The 17,898-nt window shown below is 27.6% G+C and overlaps 2 protein-coding genes across 3 annotated transcripts in view; both read right to left on the bottom strand.

Annotated features, from left to right (window-relative positions):
* Positions 1–405: 405 nt before the first annotated feature.
* Positions 406–6,149, bottom strand: LOC112690694 (isocitrate dehydrogenase [NADP], mitochondrial-like). Its single transcript, XM_025564758.1, has 11 exons — positions 5,918–6,149; positions 3,440–3,555; positions 3,232–3,376; positions 2,968–3,167; positions 2,767–2,901; positions 2,557–2,660; positions 2,328–2,485; positions 2,173–2,266; positions 2,004–2,114; positions 1,775–1,945; positions 406–1,199 (listed from the first exon to the last, which is right to left on the bottom strand). Exons 1-11 carry the CDS (start codon positions 5,982–5,984, stop codon positions 1,160–1,162), a joined length of 1,341 nt encoding a protein of 446 aa, XP_025420543.1. The 5' UTR covers positions 5,985–6,149; the 3' UTR covers positions 406–1,159.
* A 4,083-nt stretch (positions 6,150–10,232) lies between these two features.
* Positions 10,233–17,898, bottom strand: part of LOC112690692 (protocadherin Fat 4) — a 38,785-nt gene continuing 31,119 nt past the window's right edge. For both annotated transcript variants that reach the window (XM_025564757.1, XM_025564756.1), the window contains exons 8-18: positions 17,204–17,305; positions 16,999–17,124; positions 16,842–16,932; positions 16,660–16,769; positions 16,271–16,585; positions 14,073–14,272; positions 13,505–13,619; positions 13,285–13,439; positions 13,033–13,214; positions 12,528–12,817; positions 10,233–10,437 (exon numbers count right to left, since the gene is read on the bottom strand). In XM_025564757.1, coding sequence (XP_025420542.1) covers positions 10,360–10,437; positions 12,528–12,817; positions 13,033–13,214; positions 13,285–13,439; positions 13,505–13,619; positions 14,073–14,272; positions 16,271–16,585; positions 16,660–16,769; positions 16,842–16,932; positions 16,999–17,124; positions 17,204–17,305 — 1,764 coding nt within the window. In that variant the 3' untranslated portion in view covers positions 10,233–10,359. The remainder of the gene's footprint in view (positions 10,438–12,527; positions 12,818–13,032; positions 13,215–13,284; positions 13,440–13,504; positions 13,620–14,072; positions 14,273–16,270; positions 16,586–16,659; positions 16,770–16,841; positions 16,933–16,998; positions 17,125–17,203; positions 17,306–17,898) is intronic.

The following is a 17,898-nucleotide window of genomic DNA, read 5'->3' on the forward strand; positions in this document are numbered from 1 at the left end:
ATAATTCTCAGTAGTCTTTAGCAAGATTTTAAACTGCAATATTTAATATAGTATTCATATTTTTAAACATCACGTATATTCTAATATTCTTCTTTGTTTATCTAGGAACAATAATGAGTAGTTATGAATTATACCAATAAACGCAGAAAAAATATGCAATTAAATTATTCATAAATAAACATATATTTGAATAAAATAACGATCTTCACAATTCTACAATATTTCATATGCATGCAAAAGGAAATCTCAACAATATAAAAATAATATGTAATTTTAACAAAAATAGCTTTTACAGTTTGTTAATATTCATAACATTAACATTCTGTACTTATAGGATAACGAACTATATAATTTATAAAAAAAATATAACATTTATTGGATAACTCCATACAAAGATTTATAGAATACAAAAAATAAGTATAGTGTAATCTAGCACAATACCATTTATCATTTACAATAGTACTATTTATTAAATTTGAGCATAAGAATAAATGAACACAACTAGTTTTTTTTTTAAAAAAAAACTAAAATAACCCGTATCAAAGACTTTTGAGAACATAATGTTATAAAATAGCAACAAATTTATGAATAACAATGACTAATATTAAAAATACATATCAACATCATAATTAAGCATTCATTTTTTAGAAAGTATCCAAGAAATAAAACTATGGTATTGCATAGTTGGATGTATGATATTCTAAGTGCAGCTTAGGCATGAGCTTAGTCAAATAATATATTTTGACTTTTATGGATTATGATTACCTAATGAAACATTTTATTCAAATATATAATAGAAAATATAAGTAATACAAAATTATAATTATAGAATGTAAACCTATCACATTAATTATAATGGAATTAAAATAAAATATCAGATATTATCCAAATTTCTCAGTTATAACTTGTTAACATCTACTAAATTGTACAAAGAAATAATTACAGGAAATCATAATATTTACGTCTATGAAAAAAATGCAAAATTATATTGATTATAATGTCAAATTAAGCCACAAAATTAGTGAATTTAACAATTATAATAGTACGTGCTGTTATTAAAAAAACACAATTGTTATCTTATTCAAACATACACATATTATAAAAAATTAATAAATATAAAATGGAACAACTGTAATTGCAGCTAAGGGTCAAAGACTTGTCAAACTGCACCAATTGTTGCAAACAGTCTTTTTGTATCCCTATACACAGGAATAAATCATAAGGTTAGAAAAGTTATTTTAAAAAAAAGTAGAAAAAATATTTAAGCATAAGCAAGGGAAAAAATTCACTCTTTAAGCATGTTCAATTTCTGAATTTCTATTTAAATAAAATTAACACATTTATTAAAATATAACAAGGCAATCAATTATTTTAAATCATTATTACAATAAATTGATTTTATACAAGAAACCTCGTAAACCGTCTTATAATAAACTATTATAATAAATAAATTATAAATGTATATATAATTATGACATGGTTTAATTTATTTAAACATTTTATATAAATTGTAAAAAATGTCTTTTTCTAGGTGGAATTAAACTAGATACACCAAACTATAAATCATACAATTACATAACTAACATGGCTAACTATGACAAATTATAGAAGAATTAGAATAAAAATTGGTGCAAAAAAAGAATTCTTTTAAATCCAATTTATAAAAAAAAATTATCCGACAATAATTAATGTTTTAAATTAAAACACTCCTAAATGTCATTAATACTTTACAAGGTTACACATTAAATTGTATTGTCTCACAATAAATTCTTACTGTTTCAATTTTTTGTCCAAATGCTCTTTTACGCTATCTAAATAATCGTTTGTGTTCAAGTACATTCCTTCTTTCACATTTTTTAAGCCATGAATACAGGCAGCAAGATCTTTAGTCATATTTCCAGCATTAACACTTTCTATACATGCTTCTTCAAGTGTATTACAAAATCTATAAAACCAGATTGATAAGTTACCAAACAAAAATAGCTAATGTTAATTTAACGTACTTGACAAGTTCAGGAGTATTATCAAGCTTTGCCCTGTGATTAAGACCTCGAGTCCAAGCATATATTGAAGCAATTGGATTTGTTGATGTCTGTTTTCCTTCTTGGTGTTGTCTTACGTTAAAATAAGAGTAAATATATATGTATCTAAAATTATAATATATTTTATTACCTGTAATGTCTAGTAACTGTTCCATGGGCAGCTTCTGATTCTATTGTCTTACCATCAGGACATACAAGAACTGATGTCATAAGACCCAAAGAACCTAAATAATTGAACAATTAACTAATTAAAAATAAACTATCAATAAAATAAAATTCACTAACCATATCCTTGAGCAATAATATCAGACTGGACGTCACCATCATAATTTTTACAAGACCAAACAAAACCACCATCTCCTTTTAAAGCCTGCGCTACCATGTCATCAATCAAACGATGTTCATACCAAATATTAGCAGCTTCAAATTGAGATTTATAGTTTCTAAAAAATATACATAATATATTTTTAAATAATTTTATTCAAAACCAATAGATCATTTTGACTTTACTAACGCTTCATATATTTCTTGAAATATATCTTTAAATCTTCCATCATACTTCTTAAGTATAGTATTTTTTGTGGACAAATAAAGAGGCCATTTTTTTGACAAAGCAACCTTTTAATACAAATTTCATAATAAAAATAACAATGTTGTTTTGTTAATTATGTTAATTTAATAATCATGTATAAATATATATATATATATATATATATATACAAACCTGAAAACTGGAATGAGCAAATGAAGCAATTGAGTCATCTAAGTTATACATGGCCAATGCAATACCAGATGATTTGAAATCAAACACTTTAAGCTTCTCCACTTGACCTTTAAGATCAGTAAAAACCAACTCCAACTAATAAATAAATAATTAAGTACATTAATTAAATATTATTTTTGGATAACAGTTAAAGTTACATACTTGGCCAGGCCTGTTTATTAAGCAATCAGTTGCTTTGTATTGATCACCGTGAGCATGTCTGCCAATAACAATAGGTTTAGTCCAACCAGGTACTAATCTAGGAATATTTTTGCATATGATTGGTTCTCTGAACACTGTTCCACCAAGAATATTACGTATTGTACCATTAGGACTAAGCCACATTTTTTTCAATTTAAATTCTGCAAAATGAACACATTGAAATAATGGTAGAATAAAATATTTTAACTTTAGACGTTAGTATACCTTTAACACGAGCTTCATCTGGTGTTATTGTTGCACATTTAATGCCTACATTATATTTCAAAGTAGCTTCAGCGGCATCAATAGTTACTTGATCATCAGTTGCGTCTCTATGAGGCAGACCAAGATCATAATATAAGCAATCAAGCTATAAATTCAAATGAATTAAAAATAAAAAAACAAAAAAAAAAATAAAAATAGTACAACAAACTTTGATATAAGGAAATATTAAGGTTTCTTTTATTTTTTCCCATATAATTCTAGTCATTTCATCTCCATCCATTTCAACAACTGGATTTTTAGCAACAATTCTTGCTGAAGTCGCATCTGAAACATTAGAAAAAATAAATAAAAAAACAATTTTTAAAAATCTATTATATTTAAATCAATTAAATATAACACAATAAATAAAAAATAATAAATAGTACATCGTCGGTGGGCAATCAATACCTTGTATCTCAAAAAAGTTAAATACCAGGAAACACTAATCTATAAAATATGTAATTCAAATGTTCAGATAAGCAAAATGCCTTAAATTTTAAAATGTAATTAGTAAAATATTATTAATAATATAATAATAATACACTAAGATATACTAAATATCTGAAAGAAAAAATGATTATTATCTTGATTAAAAAAAAAAATTATTAATAAAATTGTATTTTATTAATATATCTTAGTCTTTCCTGAACATTTAACTTTTTTAACATAAAAAGTATTGATCATACACTGACAATATTTATTGTTAGAGAAAATTAAAAAAATTGAATTACAATGGAAAGTAATTTGTTATTAATAATAAATATGTTGTAGCAAATTAAAGAAAATTGAAGTTAATAAAATGTAGTTATTTAAATTATTTAAATGCTCAAATCATAAGACTTGAAAATTAGCTAAGTAAACAAAATTATATTCCAATATATTTCAAGTATTTACCAATATTAACTATTATCATAATCAAATATGAATTTATTGACCTATTTTGAGTAACACTTCAAATTGCATAATTTAATAAGCTGATACTATAACTTCTGGGTTGTCCCAAGTAATACATTAGTCTTCCAAGCTATTATTATATTAATTACATAATTTAGTTCCGGAACTATTTGTATCTATAAATCTTATCAGAAAAAAAAAATATTTTAAAAAAGATAAAACTATTAATTTATAATATTACTCAAATAGTATTACTTAAGTATGTAAAATATAAGGTGAATGTTAACATTCTTTTATTTAATAATCATTAATGTATTTTATGCTTGAATTATACGAGTTTATCTTTATTTAATAAAGCAATGGATCAAAATACTTTAATATGTATTTATTTATTTTTATAAGATTACTAATTACTAAATAGTAAGCAACTTATTTTATATCTATCAAAATATATTTAATGCATTTTTTTTATTTCTTAAATATAATATTTTTAATAATTAAAAGAAACATTTTGAGGCATTAGAACCAAAAAAAATTATTTAAAAATATTACTATTTCCATAAACTGTTGGTGTAAGAATGTTAATATATTTAAAACCACAAAAAATAAGAAAAAATAAATATATTCCATTAGAGTAAAAATGTCTATAAATGAAAAAATTAAAATATATAATATCACTGAATATAAATAAAATCAACATCCTTTAAATCGCATTAAAATGGAAAAGTATAAAGAATATAATTTTAATATGTACAAACTTTAAAACTTTTATAAATGCAATATAACAAAGGACTAGGGACGGCTCAAGCAAAAATAGTACACTAGGCAAAATCAAATTTTGCCGCCTCAAACAAAAAAATTGAGTTCTTATTTTAACTTAACCCGTTCCCCTATTTTTTATGACATATCTACTTAAAATTTTTTTTAATTTTTCATTTTATGGATAAAATTATATATAAAAAGACTTAAAAATGATTTCTATAACTATTACTCAAAACCCATCACTACCGCGATTATCGGATATGTGGTCATTTATATTTTTTGAATAATGGAAAACGCCCAGCGTAGACCGTAATATATAGTAATATAATAATCGAGATAATAACTATAGACAATATTATTTTATTATATAGGTAAGTGATTTTCACAAATGAATTCATTTAAATATTTTTCTCATAAAACACAAATAGAACTAAAAAAATGTTCGAGTCAATTTTAAAAATGCTGCCTCTACTAAAGTGCCGCTTTAGGCAGGTGTCTAGCTCGCCTATACCTTGGGCCGGTCCTGCAAAGGACTATGAGATACATAGATTTGTTCTAGTTACCAAATCATTAATTTACAAAGCATAAAAATATAACCAATTGATTAAAAATTAACCGAGTTCTAAACTAATAAAACTGAAAACAGATAATTAATATGTAGTGTATTGATTAGGTTTGTAATATTTATATAACCAGACAGGAAAAATCATGATATAATAAATTGTATTAAAGTTTATTATATTATGGAAAAAATTAGTTTTTACACGAATAAAAACTAAATTAGTTTTGGCTGTTGTCCACAAACAAAGAATAGACATTTTACAACTGTATACGAGAGCGGACTTTATAGTATGTAGCACCGATTTTATGAAATGGGTACAACACTAGAAGTGTAGCATAGCAGAATAGAGCATTCATGTACGAAATAATGATCAACAGCAGATGGACGTCGGATTTGATTTTATAGAACTGTAATTATTGTTAAACTTACAATGGCGGTTGGAAGCCAATGTGGACTTGGCAAGCACAGAAGTGAGTTCCAGTAACTTCTTCACCATGGCGAACGTTGTTAAATATAAATTAGAGTTAAGACGGACCAAAGAACGACAGACGAACGACGACGGAGAAGAACGCGAAACGAATGACTAATCTAAGCAGCCAGCAGAACTTTGAATTCTACTTCATTACGTCCGTCCGTCTGTCGTCGGTTTAACCGACGACCAACTGCACGAAAACCAATTGATAACACCGAACGGATAAGAGAACCAGTGCTACCAGCAAAACCAATAAGAATTTACCGTGTCCGCACTACATATAATCGAAGCATAGGACGTTGCAATCGTTGTTGCAACAACTTGCGGTAAAATGTTTTCAAAGAAAACCCGTCAGCTTTCGAATCGATTAAATATACGCAATCGAATGTCCTAACCAGGCACGTCGTCAAGGAGAGGGGGCCTCAGGGGGCCTGCCCCTTAAGAAAAATCAGTGGCCGCGAACTGGCTCCCTTAATTTTGATTTTTAAATATTATGGTGTTTAGTTGTCCCAAACCGGCTAAATCCTGAATGTATTTCCATTTGGGCGATTGTAAACTCCGCTAGAATATCGGTTAAGATAAAAATATAATAAAAGGTCTAATGTAAACTTCGTCAGTTTTTTTTTTTTTTTTTGTTTACCTGCTCAGTGCTCACATTGTCACGTGCCTTCTCACCTCAAATACGTTGACATCTATTGCGATGATGTATGTCGAAATTGATAAAATTATTGTCATGGTTTGATTCATTTCAAGGTGGATATATCCACATTGATTCATTTATTAATACATTTATCTTCATATTATCTGAAATTAATATTTTCAATGATGATATCAGCAGTAGGTAAGGTACACGTAAAGTATACTTTGACAAACATAATCATTCGTAGTCTGCATGTCTCCATGTATATTTTATATTGAACGAAATATGTCGCAAAAAAGTACTAATATAAAATTAATTACTGGTCAACGAGGCAATTTATTGGTTTTATTTAACAACTACAAATACAACCAAAATATAAAATATGCGTCTGGTGAAATAAAATGGAGGTATGATATTATATAATATTATAATAATAATGTTCACTTATTATTACTTATTACGTATTACTTTTAATAATATATCATATTAATTTTATACTACTACTCGATTTTCTTCACTGGCGGAGTTTACATTTACTCAATTTTACCTGATTTTTTTTTTAATGGCGGAGTTAACATGAACCCAATTATACTTGTTTTATTTTTCTGGTGGAGTTTACAGTAAAAAAAAGGTACTTGTGGCGGAGTTTACATGCGCCCATTCCATATAATTAACGATCGTTTAACAAAAATTAAATTCTAAGATTCTGTTTTATAAATATTCATCACTTGATAATTTGAGATAAGACAATAGTACGTGTATTAATAGATTGTAAACTAGGAATTCCAAACACGGATATCGAACGCACATTTGATAAACACAACTACAGAAAGGGGCCAAAAAATCTTGGCCCCCTTATAGAAATATGTCTGGTTGCGTGCCTGGTCCTAACTAAAGACGAAGGACTTTCATGAGTTAAGTTTATTTAACTTTTTAATTGTTTCGTTCATGAACCAGGGAAATACTGAAACGAATAATTTCGTGTTTAAAACTGTCAAATTATTACAATTATTTAATTATTAATGTTTTATTTTGATTTTCATTTCAAGTAATTTTCCTGGTTTGAAATTTCAGACTCAAAAACTTTCTAATACAACGTGTCATCACAAATTGGATATACATTAAAACGATTCAATTGAAAAATTATTAACTGTGGCATTTAGGTAAATGATTTATCTTAATTTTGAAAATAATTAAAAATCCTTTTTCAAAAAATAAATAAATAAATAAATAATAATAAAAACAATGTAGCACCTAACCTGTGAAACTTATAAATAGTTGATCTAAGTCTTGGTTAGGGAAGCAAAACTCAGTTAATAATATCAATGAGCAAATTATTTTTCCGCTTACGAGTTTAGCCCATCGATTAAAGTATTTAAAAGTTTCCTTAGCTGTTTAGCCTGATGTAAAAAAAATGTATTCTAATCGAATTCTAATAGAAAAATGTTTTTGAGAAAATGATAATTTAGTTCTGGGTTATTTTAAAACGATTGCAAATGTTCTTTATTACCGAATAAGGTTACTTTTCTACATCGATTTTCAGAACAAATAAATGGGTTAGTAAAATTGCGCTATGCGGTAATCTTGCGCAATAGTATGAATAGTGAAAAATCGAATGCGCCTGTAATAAAAAATAAAAAAAAATTTGGTATGTATTACACATATACCCAAGACTTATAAAGATAAATGTTCATTACTATAATCTTTTTTCCTAAACTGAACAGTGAACGCGCATTGTATATACTCTTATACTAGATACGATTGAGTATTTATACAAAACATTAATTAAAAAAAATATTATTATAAGAAAATGCCTACGAGTAAAAGTATGCGTACACTTATTTATATGGCTCAATGCTCATTTTCAAATGTTATGAAACAGTACAAAGGATACAAGTGATTTCAATGTTGACCGTATATACCGTTGTTATATTCTACACTTCCTAATTTGTTTCTTTAACTTCAGTTTAAATGTTATTTGCACCCCGCGTTCGCAATATTTTGGTTACCAAATGATTTCGGATACAGTTTTAAATAACCAAACGAAATGCAGGCATTTTACAGTATCGGTACACAACAATGTTACATATTTCAAAGTTTAAATATATCTATTTGTACCTATATTTAATTTATGGTTCGAACGATAAGAATTAAGGTTTTATTTATGATTTTACTTAAACTGCAATGTATAGTTTCTCTATTCAGATTTATAAAAACCGTTCGTGTTCACACATTGATTATTTGGTTCGTGTGTTATATTTTACGTATATACTAAACGTATAAATTGTAGGTTACGTTTTAGATAGGTATACCTCATGCTATTGTGAGTGGAAAAATGAAAAAAAAATAATAGGTAGGTAGTACAAAGTACCATAAATATAAACATCAATATACGTTGAACAACGCGATTGTATTATATGTGCACAAATATTATACCAATTTGAATTGTTATTAAAAACGTTCGTCACTATTATATTAAGGTACCTTAAGCATAAGGTTTATTTAAAAAAATTGCTATTTATTTTTTCAAAATAAAAGTTTAATACTTGAGCATTGTGAATTCTAGAAAGTTTAGTAGGTAGGTACTCAAACAATTTATTCGATATTATACACCCGGTCACGCGATACTGTGACTTATATAGGTATCCAACTTTAAACAGACGTCAATCGTTTGAGTGCTAAATCGTGTTGAATCCATTATTAAAACTATACATTAAAAAGAAAATTATATTTCTAAAGAAAAAAATAATCAAATTATTAAAATAATACGCAATTTAGGTCGGTATTTAGGAAGTTACATAAAATATAATTTTTAAACGGTTTTAATTACTTATTATTAAAACCGTTTTCATAATCTAGTTCAATACAGATTCATACATAGGAAATGATTCTTCGTTATATGTATAAGTTCAAAGTTTACAATAGTTTATCATAGTCTCATTTATTATTGCAACAATATAATGTATGTAATCTAAGTTTTAAACAGGAATTTATATATTTTGCATTTGAATACTACTAATAGTACTACTAGACTATAACCAATTGTGTTTTGTTTGCAAATAATAATACTACAATAAAAGTTGCATGTATGTATACCATTTGGAATTTCAATAGAAAATTTATAGTTTCTACAAAGTACTTTATGCTTTAAAGTGGTTACTAATCGTGTTTTCGTCAGTTACTATAAACAAAACTTCAAACAAAAAACTAATAAAAAGTTGAATTTTATTAATTTAAGATCCATCCGTAATAGATATACACAATAGTCGAAAACAACTCTTAGTTTTCTTGTCAATTACTCATACGCATATATAAATCTACAAAACTTACGCAATACGATTTACGATTTCATATAAATTAAAATATACATTAATAGAATAGGATAAAAAAAATAAAAATTCGGAGATCTAAAATGTGTTTTTCTTTTTTAATGAACAGCAATTTTATATGATTGAAACATTAAACATAGTAGATATCGTATTTTATAAGATTCAGTCCGTATATGAGACTCAAATATTCGAGTAATGTAATAAAATTAGGTACATAAAAAAAATCTACATATTTATTTTTATACAAATAGTATATGTTTATAAGAGTTAAATTTAATGAAATGTTTATAACATAGACGAAATAATAAATATTCTTATGTTATAATTTTGATCTTATCACATAGTTGTTTTACTTAGGACATTAAAAAAGATGTTTTAAAATTAATTAAATTTACAATATACGTTAACTTAATTTCAAACTACCGGTATTCTAAAAATATACAGTTAAGTTGTCTTCTCTTCTCGTTTCTTCGACTGGAGTTACACTGACACTTGGGTCGATCTCGCGCTGTACAAAAAAAAAAAGAAGAAATAAATTATGTTAATCATATTGTATTATATTATACGACGTAAATTTATACATTACTGGTTAATTTATGATTTATTTATTGATTTGAAATTTGAATAAAGATATTTTACCAATTATGTTAATTTTTTTGAGAACATTCGACATTTCTCTATTAACTCCAAACCCTCTGCTATAATAACTATAAGTGTGTATAATAAGTTATGGTTAAAATATATATAGATTTACAAGTTTGTTCAACAGATTGATCGTTACCCGGGTAAACAATATGTGTAACAAGGTCAAGGAGTTTAACTATGAATAAAACGAAATTTTTTTATTTTATACTCACCCACCAAGAATAGCATTATTTTTCAACAATGGAATATTAATATGTGTTATCAACTATAATAAAAGAAAATTATAGGACAGGTCGTGTCTGTTATAAGATAAAAATAATATTTTCGAACGTAGGTCAAGGTTATCGTTTGCCATTATAAATTTACGAATATTTGGATTACGAATATTATGTAGATAAAAAATAGTAATTATTTAAATAAATGTATGAACATTCTATAGTTACCATTATGTATGGATAAAATTAAAGTAAAAATACTTCTACTGTTCAATAGTTTCTTAGAAATTATTAATACCCGATTAATATAAATTAAAATTAATGAATATTAATAGTTTTTATTTTTCGAGGAGCGTTAAAAATGAACCCAAAAATTTAAAACTTAAACATTTTTTAAACAGTCAATTTTTTTTAACATTATACCAAATTATTAACTAATACTCTGGTCCAAGTGTTGTTTAATGTACATATAAATTGCTGTGAAAATATAACAAGTTTTTAAAACTCAAGCAACAAATGACGGGAAAATAAATTAATATTTTTGAAAAATTTTACTAGATTATAAATAAAAAAAATATAGTTTCACACAGTGGTGGCTCGTGCTACGGTGCACAGGAGCACGTGAATCATCCAAAAAAATGATATAAAAAAAATGTTAGGTTCCTATAGTAAATTATAGTCGTACACATAGTCTGTAATTAACAAGAATATCTGATAAAAATAAAGTTTTCACAATTTTTCGTAGTGAGAAGTGTATCTGTTAACGATTAAATTAATAAACGGAGCACATGTTTGTTGTGCTCTGGTCAGTCGTACTAAAGTTACATGCGTAGACACGTCCGTTAGTAATACATGGTCGTTTGGAGTACAATCGATGTGCGCACCGGATTAATTTTTATCATTCTATGTATGGCGTCAATTGTGGAAATAAGATTTTGGGTTTATGTCTTATAAAGTTATTTTTTCCTATTTATATTTATTTTATCGTAACGAAGAGCTTTGAGAACTTGAGAAAATTATATGTTAATAAGTATGTTATATTTACCCATACCTACAATAAAATTAATATATTTTTTTACCCGCCTATATAGGTATCGTTCAAATTATTTGTGCACCACCTTATGTGAATCTCACGACCCGCCACTGGTTACACATCAAAATAACATATTATAACTACTACAAAAACCCTCGCGCGAAATTCAAAAATCTATTAATAAAAAAAAGTAACGTTAATTCTTATAAACAGATATATCTTATAATACATTATTGTGTCAAACTATATTGATTTTAATAATAAATTTGTCTTCGTTTACAAAATAATTCATAGCTATATTGCTTTGTAATTAGCGTTTCGGAAGTCAACAATTTATAACATGGAATTATGATCCAATTATGTATAATAGATGCACAAACGATATGCTTTGATAATCTCGTTAATTTATCTGATATACTTACAAGTTATTAACGTAAGTAAGTTTTTTGTAATAACATGTTAACCGAAATCACTCAAATGCGCTAACATTTGCTTTCAAGGACGTAACGATAATTTTATTTTTAAAGTTATTCGTTCTCATTTATTTAAACAAAAAAATATTAATTTTTGCGTTAGAAAATTTAGCTGTTTTAAGTAAAAATAAAAACATTATGTAATAAAAAAAAAAATCTTAAAACTTATGAACAAATCCTAGTTGTTCGGCGACATTTTAAATCCATAAACACTAAATATGACTTTACTTACCGTCATGTGAGCACACGAGTTACGATCATCCCAGCTGAGTTTCTTAACTCGTCTAGGAATTGCCTCAGTCGGCCAATGAGGCACTCGAGAAAATCTGTTCACTGGACTTGGAGTAGCTGTCGTTGTAGTGGTTGAAGAACCAGCTGGGGATCGACCCCCGCCACCACCCTTGGGTATTTGTGGTGGCGCTGGTGCAGGAAACTTATGCCTAGACCGAGGTAGCGTTTGCTGTACTGCGCCCATTTTAGCTCTACCATTTCCATTGGTCGTTCCTGGGAACATTCTCGTTGCTGTTAACGAAAATTGTGAAAACAATTAATGGTCAAACATATGATAATCAGTGCATAGTAATTAATTAATAGCGCACGGTAATTCGTAATTAAGTAGATCTAATTAATGAAACGTTCCATAACTGTTAAAAATGTTTTTGATTTTATGAAAATAATATTTATTTATCATTAAACTATTGATATGATTCAATAGAATAATAGGTAGAGGTACTAACTTTTAACCGTGGCAGTGTACAACGGATCAGCTAGGTCTTCTTTAGGATTGAACAATGGATTTTGCATTTTAGTGCCGACCCCGACTAAACGCTTCTCGTCATAAATAGGATTAGTGCGCTTAAAACCTTCGAACTTGTTACGGACATCAAAATTCGTCGCGGCGCCAATTTTCGGTTGTTTGCTGCAACGATCAAACGACAACAGGTGTCAACGTTGTTATCTATTGTGATTGAACTACTTAAATAAAATACTTTTTTTGGATGTGAACGATCAGCGCGATTATAACTAGACTGAGTACGCTCAAAATAACTCCGAATATCACAAACAGAGTGTAACTGTTAGCGGACGTCCGGCCGGCAGACCTGACAATAGTATCAGGTAAATGTACGATCACGGGCACCGAAGCCTAGAAAATAATACCGACGGGCGGCATGAGACTCGTGTTACAGACATTGAACCACGGGGACCTACTTGTCTCGGAGGTATCCCAGTGTCGGTGGCCACGGCTACCAAGTGTGCGGTGGAAGTGTTTAGATCTGACAGATCGCCCAGAACGATGTCTCCCGAATCTTCAATTGCAAACATTCTGTGAAATACGAATGTTATTTTTACGCGTTACGACAAAAGGATCGTGATGGTTCCGCCCAGTAGCGTAGCCAGGAGAGGGGGAGGGCTAACGGGTTATAACCCTCCCCCCTCGAAATGTCTCTTGTTTTGTAAAATATAAAATAATTTTATGACATAGATATAATGCTATATTATGTCATCATTAAACAATTTTAACAGTTTCAATAAACGAAATTATAACACATTTTATATTCGAATTTATTAAAACTCTTAAAACTAAAACTCGACTTATTAAAACAAAAAAGTTGGTACTGAAATAGGAAAGAATTAAAAATTTGGACCCCCCTCTAAAATATTTTTCTGGCGACACCACTGGTTTCACAAAATGGTGATGTAATCCTAGTAATGAATTATACAGAATAATGGTATTAAGTTATTTATTTATTTTAATGATTATAGATCTATTATTTACTTAGATTCCGGGCCTCGTAATGCTAAGCTAACACGATCTCCACGATCGCCATCAGCCGCTTCCACCTTACCAATCACCGTGCCCGGAAGTAATTGAGATAGAGATATATCTGGCACAAAAAACTCGTATTGTGGGTACCGGAATCTCGGATCCCAATCGTTAACATTTAGTACGGTGATGTTAATGTACGCTGAAGTGTTCTGCAAATCATACATGTAAACAAACAATACAATATTATATAACTGTTCACAATAAGTCTAAATGGATTATAATGGATACTAATGTAAAGAACTTCGTAAATGGTTTCAAACATAACTGCGTCTATCAGTATAATAAACCACATCATCAGTTGGGAGATGTATTAATTGAAATGATGGTACATTATCTTTTATGTTTGACGATAATCTATTTTTTAAAAAAGTGTTATAAATAGAACTATTTTTTTTTTTAAGTAATAATTTATAAAATTAGTCAACCGTTTATTGACTTACACGAGTAGGCGTATTACATATTTTGGTTAATGGTTTAGTATATATTGGTTGATTATGAATATTTAAACCAAATTAGACAATAAATAAATGTAAGCAATTTGGTTTTCTTTTAAAATACAACGATACATTATTCATATATATTATACATTATATATTGTCATTGATTTCTACGCCTCAAAAGTAATCAATTGATCTCATTAAAAATATACATTACTGCATCTTTAAACATTATTATTGCATTTGCGTTTAATAATAAATAATACATTTTTACATTTTATAATTATAAAAAGCAATGAATATCACTATGATAACAACATAAAAGTTTTAATAATTTAGCATAAGGTCGTCCGATTTAAATGCAACTTCTTTACCTGACCGTTATTTTTAATTTTAGGTAATAACTAAGATACTAGTTGAAGGTAAGAATTAGTTATTTCATTTTAGATTCAGGGACTATTTTTATAAGTATTATATAAAATTATACAGGTATGTAAAATCAAATATTTAAGTACTCTCAGTTTCAAAATCAGGTTAAAAAATACTAGATTCCAATTATTAATAATTTATTTTAATAAATTATAATTATAAAAAGTACACGAACAGTGAAAAAAAAAGATTTTTAAATTTTTTTTTAAGCTTTTTGTATTAATTTAATATTTATCATTTTTGCAAGTAATAATTTTGTTAAATTAAAATTTGAATATATAAATTATTTTAATTATATTATGATTAACATTTATACTCAGCCAAACTCATAAGTTCAGAAAACTGAATAATCTCATATATTTAAATGTGTAGAAATTAATTTAACCCAACACCATTTAGTTTTTGAAATCTATATTATATATTTTATAACATATTTTATGAATACATTAATTTCACAATTTCATTCGATTATATTTATTAGTTTTTATTTAACTATAATTGTTTATTTATCTATACAGTTTTAACATACATAATGTATTCAAACCAATTTACATTTTTAATAGCTCTATATTCTGGGCCGGCGTAAGGCTAAATGACGTCCCAGGCCAATATGCCAACTGACCTTTTTTCATACAACATATAATATCGTAATACATAGAAAAAAATGATCGTGAACAGAAATACGGAAAAATTATACAATATGCTCAACTTGTACATATTTTGCTATCGTTTAATTTTTTAATCACGATTTATAATGGCTTGACGCGATCCCGATTAAACGATAACAAATATTCGAGAATTTTTATATTTATAGAGCAGCATACATGAAAAAAACTTCTATGCTAAACTATAGTAAATATATTTAAAATGTACTTATATTATTTTAATACATGGTTAAATGAAATGATCATTATAATTATCAATATTTCAATACAAAGTTATAAGTGTTTTATATAAAAAAAAAAATAATAATAATAATATTACCGACACATGTGCAAAATTGTGAAAATCAATTTTGGCGCCCCTCTAAAAATGGCACACTAGGCGACCGCCTGAGTCGCCTTACCCTCACGCCGGCTCTATCTATATTATAAATGCATAAACATTTATTATATGAATGCATTTTACCCTTTGGTTAGGAATAGTATAAATCAACTACGAATTAGGCTTGAAAAGAAAACAATAAAATGATTGCGGGTTATGAACCTTTAGTAGTATACAACAGTATTAAAATAGGATATAAGCCTATTATAATTTTATTTTAATAATTTTATTATATACCATAAAACTGTCGGTGGCAAAAGCATAAAATACATAATTGTCTACTGTTTCATAATCCAGCGGTTTTTTCAAAATTATATCACCGTTGATTGAAATCAAAAATATATCCGTATAATTGCTTAGCCAATATTTCAACCGCTTGTCTTTAGGCTTATTGGTAATCACAGTCAATAGGACACTATCTAAAGGTACATTTTCCAGTACTCCAGCATGATAGTGGTCTTGTAAGAACTGAAGTTCACGAAGCGAAGTACCTGGCCGGCTAATAGTCAACGTGGCCAACGCATAACGATCAGCATTATCAAACTGTGTGGCCTGTAATAGAAAAAATAGACTTTAATAATGTTCACGATTACTACGTTCATAGAAAATTTTATAATAATACTTACTCGGATGACCATAGTGGCTGGTTGTAACAAATCGTCTTCTGGAATGGCACGTTTGACGGTAACACTACCCGAAACTCTATCCAGTTCAAAGTATCGAGAGTCTTGGGTATCTAAATGTTGTCACCATAAATATGAATATTATTGCGAAAGAAAAAATAATAAATTCTAATTTCAATACCCACCAGGATTTAAAGTGTAGAATATATTCGCGTTGATTCCAAGGTCTTGGTCGTACGCAGCGATTTCTCTAGGAAATACTTTAAGTTTTGTACCCTATAACAGAACGAAAATATGTATGATAATATATTCAGCCAAAAGGTTTAACAAAAATATGATTACTTTAACAGTATTATCGTGCAGCGTAGCTGTATATCTTTCATCGTAAAATTTCGGATTTTGATCATCTGCATCAATGATGTTAACATAGATGACCGTATCTGTGTATTGTGGTGGATTACCTTGATCCTAAAATAAAACGTACACTTGACGATCAGTGGTCACAATACTCATATAAAACTCTACACGTTAGAACTTGAACGATTACCTGTGCGCGTATTCCAATTGTAAAATTTGAAAGAGTTTCATAGTCCAACGCTTTCCTCAACACTAGAGTTCCTTCGAGGCCATTAACGAAAACGAAGTAATCCTGTAATTACACGTATGGATTAAGTTAGTATCATATTTTCAATAAACTACGTGTCTATGTAAAAACTATTCTATCATTGCACATATTATTATTAAAATTATTTCATAGTATCATTATATTCGACAAGGAGCTCAATTATTATATATACATATATATCATACCTCTAGAATTGTTTTATTTCCATTTATAAAAATCAGCTGCATAAAATACAATCGATGTAATTGCTGTGTTTAAAAATATTATGAAATAAATTACGCATTCATTACTATACATCTGTTTGGTATCAAACAACAGCAATAATTATAGACTACAAACCATCAAATTATTAGTCATTCAAGGCCGTATTTATATTATTTTCGGGGAGGGTTTAAAATATATAAAAAATTATTTTGATAAGTATTAAATTAATATTTTGGTTGGAAGTATCAAACATTTCGATGGAGGTGTTTGGACCCAATTAGGTCCCTGAAATTTGGTCTGATTGATTTCACACACATTACTACACTACGAGTACATTATAATACTATATAATCTAAATATATGAATACATCATTTTTTTTATACCATACTAATAATTATTTTATTGGACTTAC

This window comes from Sipha flava, unplaced genomic scaffold (assembly GCF_003268045.1).
Source record: "Sipha flava isolate LNK unplaced genomic scaffold, YSA_version1 518_pilon_pilon, whole genome shotgun sequence".
Classification (NCBI taxonomy): domain Eukaryota; kingdom Metazoa; phylum Arthropoda; class Insecta; order Hemiptera; family Aphididae; genus Sipha; species Sipha flava.

Excerpts from the sequence above, each read along its gene's own strand:
- LOC112690694 (XM_025564758.1), bottom strand. The coding sequence starts at position 5,984 with ATGGTGAAGAAGTTACTGGAACTCACTTCTGTGCTTGCCAAGTCCACA. Across the intron at positions 3,377-3,439 it reads TAATATTTCCTTATATCAAA|CTTGATTGCTTATATTATGA; the intron begins GTTTGTTGTACT and ends TTGAATTTATAG. Across the intron at positions 1,946-2,003 it reads AATACTCCTGAACTTGTCAA|ATTTTGTAATACACTTGAAG; the intron begins GTACGTTAAATT and ends CTGGTTTTATAG.